This window comes from Aquarana catesbeiana, linkage group LG05 (assembly GCF_042186555.1).
Source record: "Aquarana catesbeiana isolate 2022-GZ linkage group LG05, ASM4218655v1, whole genome shotgun sequence".
NCBI classification, from domain to species: Eukaryota; Metazoa; Chordata; class Amphibia; order Anura; family Ranidae; genus Aquarana; species Aquarana catesbeiana.
Window position 1 is genome coordinate 843,009 of NC_133328.1, and position 23,830 is coordinate 866,838.

Consider the following 23,830-nt stretch of genomic DNA (forward strand, 5'->3'; position numbering starts at 1 on the left):
GACCCTCACACAATGGACTTCCACGGCTCCAGTGACCCCCTCACAATGGGCTTCCATGGCTCCAATGACCCCCTCACAATGGACTTCCATGGCTCCAATGACCCCCTCACAATGGACTTCCATGGCTCCAATGACCCCCTCACAATGGACTTCCATGGCTCCAATGACCCCCTCACAATGGACTTCCACGGCTCCAATGACCCTCACACAATGGACTTCCACGGCTCCAGTGACCCCCTCACAATGGACTTCCATGGCTCCAATGACCCCCTCACAATGGACTTCCATGGCTCCAATGACCCCCTCACAATGGATTTCCATGGCTCCAATGACCCCCTCACAATGGACTTCCATGGCTCCAATGACCCCCTCACAATGGACTTCCATGGCTCCAATGACCCCCTCACAATGGATCTCTATGGCTCCAATGACACCCCAGTGTGGGGAAGAATTAGTCTGTTGGGTTTTTATTCTTGTCCGTGTCTCTGCTGGGGATAATTTGCCTCACCCCCTGTACCAGTAACATAAAAAGTGGCAGAAAATCTCACTGAACACTAAGTGAGGAGAAATCTCACCTTTGGTAGTTGTCACTGGTACAGGTGACCACATAGGAGGACTTCCCATTACCTCTTGCTCTAGTGACAACTACCAATGGTCACGGTTCCCCTTACTCACATCTGTCACCAGGGCAGGAAGCTAGAGGTAATCTCCCTACAAAGAACCTGCACAATATGAAATAAAAATACAATCTGAAGTCCAGGAAAGCAGTTATGTACACAGATGTAATACATATATGGCAGCAGTTTTACCTGCCAAAGGCTTTGCATTTCTGTCCATCCAGTCCTGAGATTTAAACCACTCTGCTATATAGCACAGACTTGCCTGGCAGGGGAGGAAACCTGATTTTTATCTGCTTAAACTCATTAACACGGTTACTTCAGTAAATTCAGGTTCTGTCTCTCCCCCAGCCTGTGATTGGGCATTCAACAGAGAAGGAGTGGTGTGAGGAGTAAGGTTGCCATCTACTCTGCCCTCTTCTTCTATCTTGTCAGTATAATATGTTGTTGAACAACTGATTGGCTCCTTGTGCTAATTCTTCCTCTCCTAGTCTGAGCTCTGTTGTAGAGGGACAGCAAGAGGCTGATACCGGGTAAAATTCAGGCAGTTACATGCATTTTATATCTGCCTGGAGCTCAGCTTTAATGAAGGAAATATAAAAGTGGTTTTGCATGTGTTCCACTTCAAGGATATCACTCTATTCTCAACCCTCAAAGAAAAAAAAACAAAAAACCCAAAAAATCACCAGACAATGTGATATCATTTATTAGCACTCACACCTATAGTGGGGATTAGAAGGTTCAATATAGAACTGTCACTCATAGCAATCACCAGGAACCTCACCACCTTGGTTACCCCTCCTCACCGGACCCACGAATATAGGCGGCAGGATGAAGGTCGGTCTTATGTACGCCCGGCACACAGTGAAGATTAGGAGCTGGTGGGCTGGGCTCTTGATCACATGATTATTGCAACTGCCAATCACAGTGATCACAACCAGCATTTAATAGCTGGCTTACCAGCTTCAGTGTTCAGAAATCAGCTCAACTGCAACTCCGGACATGAAGGTCCCTCAGTACACAGGTTTAGGTATGCTGCCATGTTAAAACAAAATCATGGCTGGCCTATGTCTTCCATGGTAGTACTGGACAGGAAGTCAGCTTTAGGTTGGGAAGTGTCAGGACTCTGTGCAGGCCAGTCAAGTTCCTCCACCCCAAACTCGCTCATCCATGTCTTTATGGACCTTGCTTTGTGCACTGGTCCAAATAATTTGGTGGAATGGGGATTATGGTGTGGGGGTTGTTTTTCAGGGGTTGGGCCCGGTAGCTCCAGTGAAGGGAACTCTTAAGGTGTCAGCATACCAAGACATTTTGGACAATTTCATGCTTCCAAATTTGTGGGAACAGTTTGGGGATGGACCCTTCCTGTTCCAACATGACTGCACACCAGAGCACAAATCAAGGTCCAAAGCAGGACAGGCACCCAAACAGAAAATTCATTCACTGGAGATCCTGCTAGAAACAGAATTTCCTGTTAAGGCGGACATCCCCAAGCTGCTGCCTTGCAAATACCAGTAGCGTTGTCAGCTTGCTATGCATGCTCCTTCAGTTTTCCTGCCTATCAGTTCTGTGCACACCTCCTCTAGACCAGATAGGCAAAGGCCTACTGAAGGCTTTCAATAACAGGAGGTGCCGATACTGGTAAGGGATCTCCAGGTAGGAAACTTAACAAGGTGGGGGAAGGGGCCGTCACACATGATGCCAGACATACTGAAAAATAGATGATGACTTTACCTTTGAAGGTGGCTATGGAACCAGAGTGAAAATTCCGACTTTCGAAACACATTATGACGTTTTCAGGCTCGATACTGTAATCCCACATTTTCATTGACAGCGATAATTATATCATCAGATCCTATGGAAGTTATCATTTCTGGGTTTTAAAGATTACTTTCCTCTTTATCAATTTAGGGCAAAGTAACAGATCTCTTCATAGGGCACCCCCCATCCAATGACACCTCCACCGAGCTCCTGAAATGACTCTGTCCCCTTCCTCCGAGGATGCACTGAATCCTAAAAACCACCACCACCCCACACCACAGTACTATCTCCATTCTGGCAAAAAATGGACAATGCTGACATTGTTGTAAATCAGGGTTTCTCAACCAGGGTTCCTCCAAGGATTCCTAAGGGTTCCTTGAGCGATCTCTGCCTCTCAGATAAGTTCCCACTGACACCATTGATCTTTTTAGATATCTGTAAGGGGGTAATTATTTCCAATGACCATAAGTATAAGGAGGATTCTTCCTCAACCAGGGTTCCATTGAAGACTAGGGTACCTCAAGCAATCTCTGCCTCTCAGATAAGTTCCCACTGACACCAATGATCTTTTTAGATATCTATAAGGGGGTAATTCTTTCCAATGACCATAAGTATAAGGAGGATTCTTCCTCAACCAGGGTTCCATTGAAGTCTAGGGTTCCTCTAGGGGCTACTAGGGGTTCCTTGAGCAATCTCTGCCTCTCAGATAAGTTCCCACTGACGCCATTGATCTTTTTAGATATCTGTAAGGAGGCAATTCTGCCAATTTACCATCACACTAACGTATCATGAGTTGTAGATATAATATTTTTTTTAGTAGGCGTTCCCTTAGATCAGAAAGTTCCTCTGTGTTGAAAATGTTGAGAAAGGCTGGTCTAGACAATCTGACATAGATCCTGTAAGCTGGTCTTGACATGTAGGTAGACTAAGGATTATACCCTTTACCTTGAGGGGGGGATCCTAAAAGGAAAGTCCAGGCAAAGCTGGATACAATGACGAAGCTCTACAAACTCTATGTTCTTATTATTGTGTGAGCCCCATCCTTGACACCAAACAAAATAAAAGCCCGATCAACAGTGATCAGTCAGAAAAACACCTTTTTCGGGGGGATGGGGACAAAAGAAGGGTGCACTCTGTGCCCCCAATAGTAAGATTTCCCTACTCTTTCTGGATGCTCACTGAGTAAAACGAGTAGAATCCAATGGGGACACAGAAATGAATGTGGCTGGGGAAAATTCCTCTAACAACTCAGAATGGTTGGAAAATGTGGAGATGCAGACAGCATTATAAAGCTTAAGTGTAGGCTAATAGGTCAAAGGGAGCACCAAATGAAAAATCCTTAGAAGTCTAAAACAGTCAACACGTTTCAGGGGCCGCACAATCCCCCTTTATGAGGGCTGGGAGAAATGGGAGAATGTTAAATGAACTCAGTAATACTCCTAAGCAGACTGATCTGCAGGCGGCAGAGGATGTTATAGACAACAGTCAGTGCTGTTATTCACAGCTGAAGTAGTCCACCACTACTACTGGAAAACCAGCACGGTTGTCTATAACATCCTCTGCCTGCAGATCAGTCTGCTTAGGAGTATTACGGAGTTCATTTAACATTCTGCCATTTCACCCAGCCCTGATAAAAGGGGAATTGTATGGCTGTCCTTTGCCCTGCTTCTGGTAACCAACTGAATAGTAAAGACTGTGGGACTCCTAAGGATTATTCCTTCGGTGCCCCTTTTGACCTATTGCAATTGGATTTTTCAACTCGGGTATTTGTCCTCTCCGGTGGGGATCTCCATCTTTGTGATGAGCCGCAAAATACAGACCAACTGGACTCAAGTAATGACTTTGTTCACATTTTGATAATCTGTGAAAATCCCCATCCAGCGCACCTCTACCACTACTTCCTGAGCAGTACAAAGGCTGACAGTGGTCTTGACTCCTTATAAGACAAACAGGGTTTTATGGTTATATTCCAGCCAGAGGGATTTTTCCTCATTTTGGTTCCTATATCAAAACAGTACAGGGGAATTTCCCCCATAGGAGTAAAGTGACCCCTGAAGATCACAGCACTAGTTACAGGGATTTCAAAGCCAAGAGGTCTTCAAAAAACAGCTAGGAGGTGTCCAACACGTCCTTGCTCAGTTAGAGGAAATAAACACTGGGAGACATGTCCAAAAAAAGAAAAGCGAAGAACAAGGGACTAGTCTCCAGTATTGCTTGTGGTTTCCTTGCAACTGTTTTTCCTCCTTACTGACTTCTACACTATGTTTCTGTGTGGAAGTGGCCATCTTGGTAGAGGCAGGGCTTTACTTCCTCATTTTAGAGCTGACCCCTTGACTGGTTGGGTGCTGATAGAGGAGGAGGAGGAAGTACAGATCTACAGAATGGATGAAGCAGGGAGATCCTTGCAGTGCAGGTACTTGGGCACAGCTTTCTCTCCAGCAAGGAGAACAGTGATCAGCACAGAAATGACATCACCAAATCTCACCACTTAAAGACCCGACCTTTTTCTGACACTTGTTTACAAGTTAAAATCAGTATTTTTTTGCTAGAAAATAACTTGGAACCCCCAAACAGATCTTTTTGTATTTTTTTTTCTTGTATTTGTGCAACGCAATTTTTTTTTGGAAAAAATACACTTTAAGGAATAAAAAAATAAAATAAAAAATCATAATATATAGCCTTTTTTTTTTGTATAGTATGAAAGATGACATGCCAAACAGATACCTAACATGTCACGCTTTAAAATTGCTCATGCTCGTGGAATGGCGCCAAACTACGGTACTTAAAAATCTCCATAGGCAATGATTTAAAATTTTCCACAGGTTACCAGTTTAGAGTTACAGAGGAGGTCTAGTGCTAGAATTATTGCTCTCGCTCAGATGGTCACGGTGATACCTCACATGGCGCACACACGGTTTACATATGTGGAGCCTACGTATGCTTTTACTGCTGTGTTCAAGCGCTTTAAACTATTTTTAACTTATTTTATTACATTTTTTTATTTTTACACTGTCCCGTTAAAATATTTGATCACTTTTATTGCCATCACAAGGAATGTAAACATCCCTTGCAATAATACAGCATGACAGGGCCTCTTTATGGAGAGATCTAAAAGACCCCAAATCTCTCCTTTACCCTTAAAAGCAAAAGATAAAGAAAAGAAAATGTATCTTTTGCTTTAAGATAAAAAAAAAACCATGTTTACATGGCCCGAGAACCAAAAGTGACATCATGACGTTGCTGTGGTCCTCCAAGGGCATAGAGATGAGCGGTAGCCATCTTGCCATCGCTTATCTCTATGGGAAAAGGCTGATGCTGCTGGATGATTCCCGATGATCAGTAACGTAAGCCTGGAAATATACCTCCCCCGCTGCGTCTAAAAGTGATCTTGCGGGCAAATCTGAAAGCCGCCTACCTAAGGGAAAAGAAAAGACCGGTCTAGCTGCAGCCATAACGCCAGCATTTAATGTCAAATTCATGACGTAAATTCCCAGTTAGGCGGTCGGCAAGTGGTTAAATCTCCTGAGAGAAGCAGTGCCTTCGATGATCTCACACTGCAGACATACAGCTATAGGCGTGCCTAGGCACCCTCTCATCCTAGAAAGTATAATGCTATTTCTTCAGGAGGAATCCTAGACTGAATGTTACGTTTTTCTTTGCTTGGACACAATTTGCATCCCTAAATGTTTTCTATAAGATAGCAAATTTTCACTGTTTTGAGTTCAGCTTCACTTTAATTCCCCCATTTATAAGATAACTGCTGGTAGCGCTTCAATCGATCTCACTGCTAACGAGAATTAAAAAAAAACCAAAGCGTATAGCCAGCAATATGTCAAGAAATCCTCCAACTTTCCGCGCACGGCACATCCTTTTGTAACAGCATCTGAGATTTGGCTGTAGTCCGACGCCGACTTGGCAGACCACAAACATTCATGTGAACTAAATTTGCACGTCAAAACATTTAGAATTAGAAGAATAATTCTTCCTACAATCCGTGAGACACAGACAGAATTTCATCAAACATGGCGTCCGTTATCGCAGGTGTGCGAGAGACTCGGCGGAAGCTTTGCCAACGGGATTCTCATATAAAAATAAAAAAAATGGAGAAGACTTGAAGGCAGTGACCTTTGTAGATGTGGCGTGTGGATAAACTCTACAGACAGGAGATGAAGGAAGCAGATGGCGTGTCTCCAGGAGAGGAGCTCATGTTTAATGCACAAAGTGAAGACTTCCAGGTAAGTCCTTTTATCTCCCCTGCTACGCCACTTAACACTGAGATATGGTAATTGCAAGATACTTTTCCCATGTTAATGAATTTTAATTATCTTTCATTCAGATGATCTGAACGCTCTAATAAAAGATGGGAACATCTGCAGCTGCCTGTATCATCAAGTCAGGAGATGGCTCAAGTCTAGAAATTTGTAAAATGAATACATGATATTTTCACTGCGGCCATTTAAAAAAATAAAATTGTGGTGGCCACATATGTATTGATAATTCAATCGCTCATTCCACCTGACTAAACTGATCATTCTAAGTAAATGGCCACCTCTGAACTGGTGAACTTCATAAATGGACTGGTAAGTCTTCCTGGCCTTTGAATGCTCCACTTATAGCAGATACATGAAAAAATAAGTGCCTAATGACACTCTGTACACATCAAAGACACTTTGCTGCCATAGACTGGGCCCCCAAAGAATAAGAACTGGCCGAAATGTTAATAAACTTGCCCCACCCCTCACCGGATAAGCCCCACCCTGGTGTGGAAAGCCGATTCTCTCCATCGCAAGCGAGGAGGAATCTCAGGTCATCCACGACTTGCACTAAACGTTTATGGTGTCAGAGAAGGCTGAGACTTCATGCCAAGTGAATATAATATAATAAAAAGTGGGCATAACTTTCCTACATAGGTTGTTCAAATTTCACATGCTGGTACAGTAACTTCCTCTCCAGTAACTCACTCTTCCTCTTCGGTGACCCTCTCCAGTAACTCACTCTTCTTCCTCAGTGACCCTCTCCAGTAACTCACTCTTCTTCCTCAGTGACCCTCTCCGGAACTCACTCTTCCTCTTCGGTGACCCTCTCCAGTAACTCACTCTTCCTCCCCAGTGACCCTCTCCAGTAACTCACTCTTCTTCCTCAGTGACCCTCTCCGGTAACCCTCTCAGGTAACTCACTCTTCCTCTCCAGTGACCCTCTCCGGTAACTCACTCTTCCTCACCAGTGAACCTCTCAGGTAACTCACTCTTCCTCTCCGGGGACCCTCTCCGGTGACCCTCTCCGGTAACTCACTCTTCCTCTCCGGGGACCCTCTCCAGTAACTCACTCTTCCTCCCCAGTGACCCTCTCCAGTAACTCACTCTTCTTCCTCAGTGACCCTCTCCAGTAACTCACTCTTCTTCCTCAGTGACCCTCTCCAGTAACTCACTCTTCTTCCTCAGTGACCCTCTCCAGTAACTCACTCTTCTTCCTCAGTGACCCTCTCCGGTAACCCTCTCAGGTAACTCACTCTTCCTCTCCAGTGACCCTCTCCGGTAACTCACTCTTCCTCACCAGTGACCCTCTCCGGTAACTCACTCTTCCTCTCCGGGGACCCTCTCCGGTAACTCACTCTTCCTCGCCAGTGAACCTCTCCGGTAACTCACTCTTCCTCGCCAGTGAACCTCTCCGGTAACTCACTCTTCCTCCCCAGTGACCCTCTCCGGTAACTCACTCTTCCTCTTCGGTGATCCTCTCCAGTAACTCACTCTTCCTCTCCCGTAACGCTCTAGTTCCTCTCCCCTAACGCTCTAGTTCCTCTCCCCTAACGCTCTAGTTCCTCTCCCCTAACGCTCTAGTTCCTCTCCCCTAACGCTCTAGTTCCTCTCCCCTAACGCTCTAGTTCCTCTCCCCTAACGCTCTAGTTCCTCTCCCCTAACGCTCTAGTTCCTCTCCCCTAACGCTCTAGTTCCTCTCCCCTAACGCTCTAGTTCCTCTCCCCTAACGCTCTAGTTCCTCTCCCCTAACGCTCTAGTTCCTCTCCCCTAACGCTCTAGTTCCTCTCCCCTAACGCTCTAGTTCCTCTCCCCTAACGCTCTAGTTCCTCTCCCCTAACGCTCTAGTTCCTCTCCCCTAACGCTCTAGTTCCTCTCCCGTAACTCTCCTTTTTTCACTGCAGATAATTCCAAGCAGAAGCAACATGTCATTATTGAGTTCTTGATAAAGGAGGGGTGGTGGCTGTCCAACATTCACAGAACGCTACAGAATGTTTATGGATATGACACCACTGACAAGAGCAATGTGCACAGATGGATGAAGAAGTTTAAAGAGGAGGAAACCACACAATGGGAGACTATCAAAGTTGGACACCCCTCCTTCATCAAGAACTCAATGAAGGCACATTGCTTCTGATTGGAATCCATTATTTACCTGCAATGAAATAGAAAAGGAGGAGTTACTGTACCAACATGTGACATTTGAACAGTCTATGCAAGTGAATAAAAAAAATAAGTTATACCAACTTTTGCATTACGTTTGAGAATTGTGGTTAATGATGGATTTCAAGCAGAAGCAATGTGCCACCATTGAGTTCTTGATGAAGAAGGGGTACAGGCTGTCTGACATCCACAGAAGGCTACAGAATGTTTACAGAGAGGACACCATTAAGAGTCATCAATAAGACATTGCTCTCGTCAATGGTGTCAACTCCATAAACATTCTGCAGCCTTCTTTGGATGCTGAACAGACTGTGCCCCTTCTTTATCAAGAACTCAATGACAGCACATTGCCTCTGCTTGGAATCCATTATTTACCTGCAATGAAACAGAAAAGGAGGAGTTACTGTACCAACATGTGACATTTGAACAGTTTATGCAAATGAATAAAAAAAAGGCATGCCCGCTTTTGCATTACTTTTGATAATTGAGGTTAATGGTGGATTCCAAGCAGAAGCAACGTGCCACCATGGAGTTCTTGATGAAGGAGAGGTGCAGGCTGTCCGACATCTACAGAATGTTTACAAAGACGACACCATTGATAAGTGTCACCAACAATAAGGCATTGCTCTTCTCAATGCCATCATCTCCATAAACATTCTGAAGCCATCTGTGGATGTCGGAGAACCTGAACCCCTCCATCACCAGCTCATTAGGGGCATTTTGCTTCTGCTTGAAATCCATTAATTTACCTGTAATGATGAAGAAGGGAAGTCACTATAGAAGAAGAGGAAGAGTTCCTCCACCAACATGTGAAATTTGAACGACCTATGACCACTTTCGCAGTAATGAACACTGCTCATAATTTGAAAGATTGAGGCCGGGTTCCAAAAGGGTCCTGTGGGGTTTTTGGGTCTGGTTCAGGTGCGGATTCAGGCAAAAAATGTAGGCCTGAATCTCACCAGAACCGGTGAACAGAAACGCACCGGACCCCAGGCACCAACCATATGTGAACCTGTCCTTATACCTAAGTGATTGCCTGTGTATGTAGTACTGGGGGATGTTCCTGACACTTCTCAGAACCGAGGTACACGCAGATGATCTGCAGAACGTCTAATATTACAGAACAAGTCCAGGTGAATGTGACCCCCTTCTACTGACTATAGATCGGTCTTTTCTAGCACTAAACACTACGTGTCTTCCAACCAAGATCCCTGCAGATTCATACATCATAAGAGAGCTGAACTCCAGGCAAACAGCTAAATACACAATTGCATATATGGGAGCTGTTAATCCTGGGCACCCCTGCCAGACAACACAGACAGATATCTGACCTCCACCACAACAGCACCACAGCGTGGTAAACGCCACCCCTCCCCCCAGATTGGACGGAGAAGGAAGAGCAGCACCCTGGTCATCCCTCCCTGCTCTCTACTGCAGTCAGTATGATCCCTGTCAGCACTGCTAAAAAAAAAAAGCATGACTGGCTCCTGGCGTGAGCAGAGGAGTACAGGAGGCGGAGCTATGAACACAGATTCAGGTACTTACACTTGCTGCATTGGAGGATACATTGAATTGTTACATAAACTGCCCCAAGCAACCGTTTTATCTGCCTGGAGTTCAGCTTCTATGTACTATAGTGTACGGTCATGTGACAGGTACTCACTGCTGCAAGGTTACTTACTTGGTGCTGATTGGCTTTGGCCAACTGACGATTGGCAGATTCAACGTTCGAGGAAGCAGTCTCTATATTGGCTTCAATGCTATCTGTAAAGCCAGAAGACACGATTAGAGAACGCCCAACATTCCCTCTCCCCGATATGTGCCTGCTGTGCCATGTACTGGGATGAGAAAGTCCTCTGTTCTGTGTGGGGGAAATCCCTGGTGTTCCTGTCAGGCCCTCTGCTTTTCTATTAAAAACTGACCACACTAAGCATGAAAGCACAGCATGGTCAGTTCTGTGTTGGAAACCCAATCTCCTCCAATGATCAGACTTGTGCTGACAACCCCCACCCCCCCACAGCAATTCACTTTGAAGATCAGTGTGCTCCCCTCCAACGATCAAACTTGGGCTGCCACCTATTCCTCTCCCTCCCCCACAACCATTTAGTGGGAAGATCAATGTGCTCTCCTCCAATGACCAGACTTGAGCTGCCACCCACCCCCTCCCCCCACAACAATTCACTGGGAAGATCAGTGTGCTCTCCTCCAACGATCAGACTTGGGCTGCCACCCACCCCCTCCCCCCACAACCATTCACTGGGAAGATCAGTGTGCTCTCCTCCAATGATCATACCTGTGCATATCCCTCCCCTCAGCAGCCCTTCACTGGGAAGTTCGGTATACTGCTGCTTCTACTCTCCCCAGCTCTTATGCAGCTGAGAACTGAGGGAATGTAAACACGAAAGAAAAAAAAAAACTTAAAAGGGGGGGGGTTTAGAAAGTTTTTTTTTTTTTTTTTATATCAATACACAAAGGTTTTGTCTTTCATTTTTATTTTAAACTGAATGGGTTGTTTTACAAGGTGAGGGGTGAATACTTAGTTTGGGCCAAACTGGTCCCAATGAGCTTTTTCTATTTCTTTCACCAACGATAATTTTATTGGTCGGTTTATTATAACAATGAGAGACAAAACAACAACAAAAATATCCAGAAAAACACATTTCTAAAAAGTTATAAATGGATTTGCATTTTAATGAGTGAAATAAGTATTTGACCCCTTCACATAACATGACTTAGTAGTCGGTGGAGAATCCCTTGTTGGCGATCACAGAGGTCAGACGTTTCTTGGAGTTGGCCTCCAGGTTTGCACACATCTCAGGAGGGATTTTGTCCTCTTTGCAGATCTTCTCCAAGTCATTAAGGTTTCTTTGCTGTCTCTTGGCAACTGGAAGTTTCAGCTCCTTCCATAAATTTTCTATAGGATTAAGGTCTGGAGACTGGGCTGGGCCACTCCATGACCTCAATGTGCTTCTTCTTGAGCCACTCCTTTGTTGCCTTGGTGGTATGTTTTGGGTCATTGTCATGCTGGAAGACCCATCCATGACCCATCTGCGGGTCCGGGACACCTAGGCAGACTTTGCATTTGACCAGATATGTACTGTGATTTATAACTCCTCTGGATCAACTGTGGGTGTAGGATTGGGAATATGAGATTGTACGATATTTTATATTTTTTTTTTTTATGGTTGAACTGGATGGTCTTTTTTCAAACTATGTAACATTTTTAATAAACTGTCCACCAGATGGCGCTTCCCTTTCTATAGAAACACACAGAAGGTGTGGGGGAAAACCACATGCGATTCTTTGCAGTGCGATTTGTGTCCATTCATTTTGTATTGATGCAAATCGCACCGCAAAGTATCAGTTTCGGTATTATTTGTATGAGTAGCAATACTTGAGGAAATGCTTGGTATCGGCACTGATACACGCCTAGGAAAAATGTTATTGGAACCGCATCTAAATACAATCCCCCCCCCCCCACCACCCACTGTGGTTTTCCCCAAAGCTTCCCGTGAATGGATGAGCAGTGCTTAGACCAACTCCATATTGTTCCAGGAGGGGGTGAGAAGTTCCCACTGCTGGAATATACAGATAATACAGAGAGACCAGCAACCTGTCCTTGTAGAAAGCAGCGTGGGCCAGATAAAGGGACATTAAATGTGGAGTTCATTTGTCTTTTATATCTGCCTGGAGATCAGCTATAAAAAATACACATTCTCTGAAAATACCTTCCGATTTTATTGGAGATCACCTCAACAATGTGCATTACCCTTAAAATCCTTGTTACTAGGCAGAGTCCGCACTTCTATAGAGTTAGATCTCAGGTATTGATTCTGAAGGTCACTGCAGTCGGGTATATACATCCATTACAAGAAGAGTTTTAAAGCTGTATATATATATATATATATATTACTACTAGAAGAGGAATATGGGTACAAACATCATCCATTCATAACAGAAAGATAAAACGTGTTCACTGAATGTGCCCGCTACATGGAGCCGTACTTACCCACAGAATCACCTTGTTCATAGACAATAGATGCCAAATCTTTCATAATCTGATTGACATCCAGCATATCACTCTGCAAAGCAAACACAAACATAGAGCGATCGTCAATAACGCTGCAATCATCATAATGCTGTAAACATCAGTCAATAACGCTGCCATTAGGGTTGCACCAATACCAGTATCAATGCCGATACCGAGTATTTGCACAAGTATCGGTAGTCGTGCAAACGCTCCGTTACCTGAAACCGATACTTTCAGGCTCGACTCTTTGAGCTGTCAGCGGGTCTCACCGGTGTTAAAGAAGTCCGGTAATTGGAGCCGTAAAAAAAAAAAAAAAAAACAGCCGCAATGTTTATTACAAACATTGCTCAGCCCTGAAACACTAAAATAGAAACATTGTTTCTTTTTGTATATTTGTTTCTTCATCTGCAGATCAAAGGGATGAACGAATGTCCCTCTGTTTAACCCCTTTGTAAACCCTCAATTTGCTCTAATCAGACTTTAACTCCCTATTCTCCTCCATTGAATTATTTTCCTGCTTTTTTTGCTATTTTATAAACAATAAACAATTAAAACTTTTTTTTTTTTTTGTTTGTTTGCTTTGTTAGTGAATATTTTTACACCTATATTGACACATTTCACACTGAAAAAAATGTATTTATTTCATTTGTAAATAACTTTTCAATGCTTTGTACCATTGCTGACAGCTGAAGTTAAAACAAAACAGTTGCGGTCGGTATCGGTAATTGGTATCAGCGAGTAATAAAAAAAAAAAGTATCGGTACTTGTACTCATTGTAAAAAAAATGGTATCAGTGCATCCCTAGCTGCAATCATCAATAATGCTGCAATTATCATCAGTCAATAACATTGCAACCACCAATGACAACGCAATCATCAATAATGCTGAATCCAGAACAGATAACACCGGCATTGCACAATTGCTGTTCAGTGATTGGCTTAGAAATGGCAGCAGGATATTACACTACACACAATGCGGGGGGCTCTCATTACAGGAATAGGTGGGAGACGGGAAGGAATAATAAGATGAAATCTCGGGATTCAATGGTGACGTGATAATTGCACTTCTACATCTGCATGAAACTTAAAAGCGGTTGTAAAGGCTCGGCACATGCGATACTTACCTGCTCTGTACAATAGCTTTGCACAGGGCGGCTCCGATCCTTTTCTTCGGGGGTCCTACACCAGTGCTGTTGGCTCCTCCTTTTCTGTGTCTGCCCCAATAGCATACACTTGCTATGGGAAAAGACATGTACGCCCACAGACAGAAACAGTGCAGCTTTGCCCCACCTCCTCCTCACAGGAACTGACAGCAAGAGCCAATGGCTCCAGCTGCTGTCTCTGTGCCTGTGAGGAGAGAGAGCAGCGATGTTGCTCTCGGGCGCAGCACTGGATCGAAAGAGGAGCCAGGAAATTATTTACGGGGCTGGTGGGGGGAGCTGATACTGGAAGGGGTTTTTTTTTCCTTAGCCAGATGTTACACCCTAAATTCATCCTTCAACCTCTTCTAATGATCAATAAATTGACCCTCCACTTGGAAAAAGCTTTTATTTAACGTGAGCCCCTGCTGAACACACATTGGTACAATTTTGGGGGCCTCATCCTGTTTACCAAATCTGACTGCAGTGCAGGAATCTCCAGAAACCCATAATGAGGATTGAGTACAACCCCGGACCTCTGCGTGGAGACCAAACACTTCTCCTTCATCTATCTTTATCTTCTGGTCTCTGCTCACCTGGAGCATCACAACTTACCTATGGCTCGGTGTTTACTACACTTTTTACTTTCATTACATGTACAACTGAATGCTACTTTTAGAAAGACCACTAGAAAGGCCCCCTCTTGAGAAGGCCAATGCCCCCTCTTGAGAAGGCCCTCTCTTAGAAGGCCCTCTCTTAGAAGGCCCTCTCTTAGAAGGCCCTCTCTTAGAAGGCCCTCTCTTAGAAGGCCCTCTCTTAGACTTAGAAAGCCCTCTCTTAGAAGGATCTCTCTTCTTCATTTATCTTCATCTTCTGGTCTCTGCTCACCTGGAGCACCACAACTTACCTATGACTCGGTGTTTACTACACTTTTTACTTTCATTACATGTACAACTGAATGCTACTTTTAGAAAGGCCGCTAGAAAGACCCCCTCTCTTGAGAAGGCCAATGCCCCCTCTTGAGAAGGCCCGACCTCTCCTAGAAGGACCTCTCTTAGAAGGACCTCTCTTAGAAGGACCTCTCTTAGAAGGACCTCTCTTAGAAGGACCTCTCTTAGAAGGACCTCTCTTAGAAGGACCTCTCTTAGAAGGACCTCTCTTCTTCATTTATCTTTATCTTCTGGTCTCTGCTCACCTGGAGCACCACTACTTACCTATGGCTCGGTGTTTACTACACTTTTTACTTTCATTACATGCACAACTGAATGCTTTTAGAAAGACCACTAGAAGGACCTCTTTTAGAAAGACCGCTCTTAAAGCCCCTCTTAGAAGGACCCCTCTTCCTGATCTCTGCTCACCTGGAGCACCACCAACTTTCCTATGGCTCAGTGTCAGACTTGCAAAGTTTTGCTTATTTTTGATGAGGGGGGTGGAAACCCGTAAGCCGTCATCACTAATGACTGGGACTGAAAATATTACAGCGAACATTAGAAATAAATAAAACTCCATTTATTCTAATAACAACACTTCAGCCAACCAATAAAAAAATCCTTTTCCATATTTCTGCTCCCGGTGCTGAGAAACTGATTAGATTTTTTTATACGGCCTTCTAATTGCCAAACAGGTATGATTCAGACCAAGAATGAGATGACATCACAGAAATAAAAGCACCGCCTGAAGTCATCCCCAGCCTTCGATTCATCCCTTTGAAGTGGACAAGGATGATTAAGATGAAGGAATTCATTTAACCGTATTTTCAATTACGGATGCCGTTCCCTTGTGTGAACAGAAAATGGACATTTAATAAATAGAGTCTAGCTGGATTCTCATCGCATTAGAGAAGCGAGGATTGCCTGTTACCAGAAGAGGTCATAAGTACATGGCTGCCCACACACAGAAGACAGGAGCTCTTACTTTATTGAAAATGTACAAATCCTAAGATTGTTTAGTTTTGGGGGGTGGGGGAGACACCTTGAGAGTGTTGGTACCCAACCTGTGGCCCGTTGGTGGTGGCTGTGCAGGCCTTTTATGGACCCTGGTGGCCAGTGCCAGTTAATATCGCACAATTTTAGAAAAAAACATTTTTGGAGGCCATAGATCTTCAAGAAAAAGCAATGACATCACCCAGGACCGTCCACCACTGGGAGAAGTCGTGTAACGATTTTGAAAAGTATAACAAAGAAAACAAAAAACAACGCATATAGTCTATGCTAAGGTCTTCAATGGAGGGGAGGGAGAGAGGAACGGGGCCATTGAGTATAGAAGACAATAAGGATGCCGATAACGTTCCAAAACCCCACCTCCACACCCGCTCCATCCTTCTACTTCGTCAGGAAGCCTTTCACACAAAGTTAGACAAACATTCCCGGCTGCTCCTTCTGTGGACTCGCAGAAAAGCGATTGTCTAGGTCTCTATGTGAGAAGACTCGATGACTAATGTGAGATGAACGGCTCGGCCACGTCTTCTGATCCCGTTACTCTTCTCACTAGATAAAAGTAAAAGCTTTGAGATGACAGAGAATCACTCATACACCTAATAGTGTGGACACCTGACGGAAAATGGAGACATGGCAGATGGTATCTGGAAGAGCAATTACATGGGGAGTTACGGCCGCCAGCAGAGACGTCCCGGAAGAGAGAGACCAGAAGCTGATAAAGCTGCCAAAGTCGGCCGGTGATATGTGAAAAATATTGGAAGGTTCACAATGAGCTCTTCCAGGCCTCATGTACCTTCATCCGACGGCATTTGTGAAGACTCCGAGTGTGGGGCCCGTTTCATCATTTTATACCATTTAGGTGTCTATAGTGCTCACATGTTCCAGCAGGAGGTACTTCTAGTGTGACTTTATCAGAGCCGGTTTTAACGAATAATAAACCAGGGACAAGTCGTTTCTGTTGTTTAACCACCTGCTGTCCGGGGAAACTTTTTGCTACAAAAATTACTTAGAACAACCAAAACATATTTTCTGAAAGCAGAAGCCCTGGGGAATAAAATGGTGGCTATTGCAATTTTTGCACAGCTATTTATCAATGCAAATTTTTTAGGAACAAATGCACTAAAATAATTTTTAGTGTACATAAAAACAATATAACACTACATTTTTGGGTAAAATATCTCACCTTCGAGTAAACGGACACCAAACATGTCCAGACTCAAAATTACGCACACACCCGTGAAACGGTGATGAACTACATACCTGTGACCCAGGGGCCGCAAGCGGATCTTTGGCACTTTTCCTGCAGCCCTAGAGTCCCCTGCGGAAACTAATTTGTGCTTACCTATTGCCCTGTTAAAGCAGTCTCATGTAATATGTCCCCAGTCTCCAACAACTCCTACAACATCTTTACAAGACTGCAGTCTCTGACCATCTCCTGTATCACGTCTGCAGTCTCTGATCATCTCCTGTACCATGTCTGCAGTCTCTGATCATCTCCTGTACTATGTCTGCAGTCTCTGACCATCTCCTGTATTATGTCTGCAGTCTCTGACCATCTCCTGTATTATGTCTGCAGTCTCTGACCATCTCCTGTATTATGTCTGCAGTCTCTGACCATCTCCTGTATTATGTCTGCAGTCTCTGATCATCTCCTGTACTATGTCTGCAGTCTCTGATCACCTCTTGTATCATGTCTGCAGTCTCTGATCATCTCCTGTATCATGTCTGCAGTCTCTGACCACCTCTTGTATTATGTCTGCAGTCTCTGACCATCTCTTGTATCATGTCTGCAGTCTCTGACCAATCTCCTGTATCATGTCTGCAGTCTCTGACCACCTCTTGTATCATGTCTGCAGTCTCTGACCACCTCTTGTATTATGTCTGCAGTCTCTGACCATCTCTTGTATCATGTCTGCAGTCTCTGACCAATCTCCTGTATCATGTCTGCAGTCTCTGACCACCTCTTGTATCATGTCTGCAGTCTCTGACCACCTCTTGTATTATGTCTGCAGTCTCTGACCATCTCTTGTATCATGTCTGCAGTCTCTGACCAATCTCCTGTATCATGTCTGCAGTCTCTGACCACCTCTTGTATCATGTCTGCAGTCTCTGACCACCTCTTGTATTATGTCTGCAGTCTCTGACCATCTCTTGTATCATGTCTGCAGTCTCTGACCAATCTCCTGTATCATGTCTGCAGTCTCTGACCACCTCTTGTATCATGTCTGCAGTCTCTGACCACCTCTTGTATTATGTCTGCAGTCTCTGACCATCTCCTGTATTATGTCTGCAGTCTCTGACCATCTCCTGTATTATGTCTGCAGTCTCTGACCATCTCCTGTATTATGTCTGCAGTCTCTGACCATCTCCTGTATTATGTCTGCAGTCTCTGACCATCTCCTGTATTATGTCTGCAGTCTCTGATCATCTCCTGTATTATGTCTGCAGTCTCTGATCACCTCTTGTATCATGTCTGCAGTCTCTGATCATCTCCTGTACTATGTCTGCAGTCTCTGACCAATCTCCTGTATCATGTCTGCAGTCTCTGACCACCTCTTGTATTATGTCTGCAGTCTCTGACCATCTCTTGTATCATGTCTGCAGTCTCTGACCAATCTCCTGTATCATGTCTGCAGTCTCTGACCACCTCTTGTATCATGTCTGCAGTCTCTGACCACCTCTTGTATTATGTCTGCAGTCTCTGACCATCTCTTGTATCATGTCTGCAGTCTCTGACCAATCTCCTGTATCATGTCTGCAGTCTCTGACCACCTCTTGTATCATGTCTGCAGTCTCTGACCACCTCTTGTATTATGTCTGCAGTCTCTGACCATCTCTTGTATCATGTCTGCAGTCTCTGACCAATCTCCTGTATCATGTCTGCAGTCTCTGACCACCTCTTGTATCATGTCTGCAGTCTCTGACCACCTCTTGTATTATGTCTGCAGTCTCTGACCAATCTCCTGTATCATGTCTGCAGTCTCTGACCACCTCTTGTATCATGTCTGCAGTCTCTGACCACCTCTTGTATTATGTCTGCAGTCTCTGACCAATCTCCTGTATCATGTCTGCAGTCTCTGACCACCTCTTGGATCATGTCTGCAGTCTCTGACCACCTCTTGTATTATGTCTGCAGTCTCTGACCAATCTCCTGTATCATGTCTGCAGTCTTTAACTATATTCTGTTGTCTCTGACACCGAAAATTCACAAAATGTTACATTTGGTGATGTCAGGAGCCACACTTGAGGCCCCCCATATTAAGAAAGTTGACCACCACTGGTGTAACCACTTTCTGACAGGCCATATATAAACATACAGCTGTCAGCAAGTGGGTAAAGGTACATGGACAGAAGATGATGACGTTTTTTATTATGGTTGATGAAATGGTCTGGTCACAGGGTCTCTAAGGCCCCCCATTCAGCCAGTGCATCCCAATGGACCTAAAAGGGCACCATTTTTACTATACAAGCGATCCGAAACACACAGATTTGTTACAGTGCGTTGTAAGATGGAGTGCCATGAGAAGTGAATGGGACTGTGGTGCACTGTTCCCCGGGAGCCCATGTGGAAGTCAGTTCCCTTGTGTGTAGACGGGTCACACCATCCACATTCAGCATCTTCTTCCGCCATCCCTCCCCCCTCCAGGCTAGTCCCGAGCGGCGGGAAATCGATATTTCAGAAGGAAAGTGACAGCAGTAATCACACAGACTGCTTATTTTCCCTCCGCTCCACTAAAAATAAATGAACTCTCTTTTTAATAATGACTTTAATTAATGACAATTAGCAGAAAGGGGGTATATGAGCTGTGTGGGAAGAGCTGTCACATCTTATTAGGGGGATTATGGGTAGAATTGTGTGATAAACGGTGCACACGCTGCGTTCCACAGACTCCCCATAGAGGAGGACCATTCATACCGCTTCAAAAGGTGCAAAAACAGCCTCAGCGATTCTTCAGGGTTTGCTGAAACACCGACCAGGGACAAAGGAACTCACACTTAACTGGCTACATGCTTGTATCAGGGCACTCACCAGGCTGTGAAGACGGGATGACTTCTCCTGGAGCCTGCGTTCAGTCACAGCACTTGATCCGAATACTTGTGGCTAGGACGATGAGCCTACATTTTCTGAGGGGGGCCTGAAAATCAAGCAATGGCGGCACTTCTCGCAGACTTTTGTGGTGCGGTATTTCCAGCACCAATGTGTGGTAAGGTGGCCCCTTCACTTTAAATGAGCTGCCAAGGTCCTAGGTGTAATCCTGGACTCTGAACTCTCCATTTGGCCCCACATCCAATCACTGTCCAAAGCTTGCCACCTCAACCCCTGCAACATCTTCAAAATACGTCCCTCCCTAACCAATGACATCACAAAGCTTCTAATCCACTCCCTGGTCATCTCTCACCTCAACTATTGCAACTCTGTCCTCATTGGCTTACCTTTACATAGGCTCCTCCCCCCTTCAGTCCATCATGAATGCTGCCGACAGACTCATCCACCTTACCAATGCTGCCGTTCAGTGTCTGCTACTCCTTTCTGCCGATCCCTCCACTGGTCTCCATTCAGTGTCCTCCACCCCTCTCCACCAATCCCTTCACTGGTCTCCATTCAGTGTCCTCCATCCCTCTCTACCAATCCCTCCACTGGTCTCCATTCAGTGTCCTCCACCCCTCTCTGCCAATCCCTCCACTGATCTCCATTCAGTGTCCTCCACCCCTCTCCACCAATCCCTTCACTGGTCTCCATTCAGTGTCCTCCACCCCTCTCTGCCAATCCCCCCACTGACCTCCATTCAGTGTCCTCCACCCCTCTCTGCCAATCCCTCCACTGGTCTCCATTCAGTGTCCTCCACCCCTCTCTACCAATCCCTCCACTGGCCTCTATTCAGTGTCCTCCACCCCTCTCTACCAATCCCTCCACTGGTCTCCAGTCAGTGTCCTCCACCCCTCTCTGCCAATCCCTCCACTGATCTCCATTCAGTGTCCTCCACCCCTCTCTGCCAATCCCTCCACTGGTCTCCATTCAGTGTCCTTCACCCCTCTCTGCTAATCCCTCCACTGGCCTCCATTCAGTGTCCTCCACCCCCTCTACCAATCCCTCCACTGGTCTCCATTCAGTGTCCTCCACCCCTCTCCACCAATCCCTCCACTGGTCTCCATTCAGTGTCCTCCACCCCTCTCTAACCAATCCCTCCACTGGTCTCCATTCAGTGTCCTCCACCCCTCTCCACCAATCCCCCCACTGGTCTCCATTCAGTGTCCTCCACCCCTCTCTGCTAATCCCTCCACTGGTCTCCATTCAATGTCCTCCACCCCTCTCTGCCAATCCCTCCACTGGTCTCCATTCAGTGTCCTCCACCCCTCTCTGCCAATCTCCCCACTGACCTCCATTCAGTGTCCTCCACCCCTCTCTGCCAATCCCTCCACTGGCCTCCATTCAGTGTCCTCCACCCCTCTCTGCCAATCCCTCCACTGGCCTCTATTCAGTGTCCTCCACCCCTCTCTGCCAATCCCTCCACTGACCTCTATTCAGTGTCCTCCATCCCTCTCTGCCAATCCCTCCACTGACCTCTATTCAGTGTCCTCCACCCCCCTCTGCCAATCCCTCCACTCATGCAACAAATTAAATTCTAAATACGAACAATAACTTACAAAGTCATCCACAACCCGGTCCCCAGCTACATCACTAACCTAGTCTTAAAATACCAACCAAATCGTCCTCTTTGTTTCCCCCAAAATCTCCTGCTCTCTAGTTCCCTTGTCACCTCCTCCCCCCACGCTCGCCTCCAAGACTTCTCCCGAGTCTCTCCCATTCTATGAAATGCCCTACCCCAATCTGTCCGACAATCCCATACCCCTATTGCTTGGATTCCATACCCCCCCCATCACTTGGATTCCATACCACCCCCCCATCATTTGGATTCCATAACACCCCCTCCCCCCCATCGCTTGGATTCCATACCCCCCCATCACTTGGATTCCATACCACCCCCCCATCACTTGGATTCCATAACACCCCCTCCCCCCCATCGCTTGGATTCCATACCCCCCCATCACTTGGATTCCATACCACCCCCCCATCACTTGGATTCCATACCACCCCCTCCCCCCCATTGCTTGGATTCCATACCCCCCCATCACTTGGATTCCATACCACCCCCCCATCATTTGGATTCCATAACACCCCCTCCCCCCCATCGCTTGGATTCCATACCCCCCCCATCACTTGGATTCCATACTACCCCCCCATCACTTGGATTCCATACCCCCCCATCGCTTGGATTCCATGCCCCTCATCACTTGGATTCCATAACCCCCCATCACTTGGATTCCATACCCCAAGTAGTATGGATAGCGCCCATTAAGAACCTGTATATGATCAATAACAAAAGAAAATATGGAACTGTTAGCAAAAATTACCAAATCACATTACGAGCGCAACATCATTTTCCTTGAAATCTGTGTTGTGTTCTTTTAGTGTAACATGTCCATGAAGAGACGATCCATAAACCCGGACAGAGCCAGCGATGTAGTCGCATCGGAGATTCAGCTCCTGACCCCTGCGGCCCCCTCTACATGACCCCGGTTCAAATTACTTTATTTCTCATTGCTGGGAAGATGTAAAATGTCACCGCAGAGCTCCCTCTGGGATTAATTGTGTTGGGTGTTTTAGTCCACGCAGTGCCCTCTAGCCCCGGCAGTTCCGCTAACGTTCGGCATTGTTATATTGCCAGAGCTGGAAACATAATTCTGACTCGGGCCTGAGCCTCTGGAGAGAGACCGGGCTGCAATCATTTCCTGCCCGAGAGATGGGAGTTCTGTATTGTCTTCTATGGAGCCTCGTAAAATATCACACCATTAGAGGAAGAGGCGAATTTAGTGTTTTCTGAATCCCCCATTGTGCTGATGGGCTAAAAATAGAGACAATTCAATGCGCTGTGATTGGTTAGCTGCAGATCCTTTACAGTACATTTTATGACTATTATTTTCTGTTAAAAAAAAAAGCAGCTCTCACCTTGTTTTTTTGGAAAAAGTCAAACAAAATTTTGTATTTGAACTTGCCGAGTAGCTCCAATGTTTTAATTTTCATCTATCTCAGTTTATACAGTAGTGACCGGGGTGTGGTGGATCGGATTGTTGAGGATTGGGGCAGAATGAATATAGCAAGATTTTTTTTTGGGGGGGGGGGGGGGGGGGGGGGGGGGGGGGGGGGTGCTTTTAATCAAGGCTGCTCTCAAGTGCCAAAGTATAGCCTGGATTTAAAGTGAAACTTTTTTTTTTTTTTCTCATTTATTTATTTAGATGTTACGCCGAGTAAATAGATACCCAACATGTCAAGCTTTAAAATTGCGCACTCTCGTGGAATGGCGCCAAACTTCAGTGCTTAAAAATCTCCATAGGCTACCCTTTAAAAACGTTACCAGTTTAGAGTTACAGAGGAGGTCTGGGGGTAGAATTATTGCTCTCACTCCAACGTTCGTGGCGATACCTCACATGTGTGGTTTCAACGCCATTTACACATGAGCACAAGGGGGGAGACAGGGGCGCTTCAATTTTTTTATTATTATTTTTTTTACTTTGACTCTTTCCCTTTACATTTTTTAATCACTTTTATTCCTATTACAAGGAATGTAAACATCCCATGTAATAGAAATAAGACGTGACAGGTCCTCTTTACAGAGAGATCTGAGGTCTATAAGTCCCACATCTCTCCCTCTAGGCTGGAAAGCCTGAGATAAAGAAAAAAGATCTCGGATTCCTAGCCAGAAAAACGTAGAAAAACGTCAGTGTTTTCATCTGCTGAGGCCGGATGTGACATCATAACGTAGCGCCCGGCCTCCGAAGGTCATAGATACTCCCGGGGACCATTTGGATCGTGGTATTCTCCATGGTAATTGGTGGCCGCTGGATCGATTCATTCTCTGGCTCTTATATGG

The 23,830-nt window shown here is 45.4% G+C and overlaps 1 protein-coding gene across 1 annotated transcript in view; it reads right to left on the reverse strand.

Annotated features, from left to right (window-relative positions):
- TSNARE1 (t-SNARE domain containing 1) overlaps nucleotides 1–23,830 on the reverse strand; it is a gene marked incomplete in the record, with an annotated part of 405,182 nt that overhangs the window by 135,066 nt on the left and 246,286 nt on the right. The window contains 2 exon segments of the mRNA XM_073629371.1: nucleotides 10,476–10,558; nucleotides 12,804–12,876. Of these exon segments, the coding sequence (XP_073485472.1) occupies nucleotides 10,476–10,558; nucleotides 12,804–12,876 (156 nt within the window).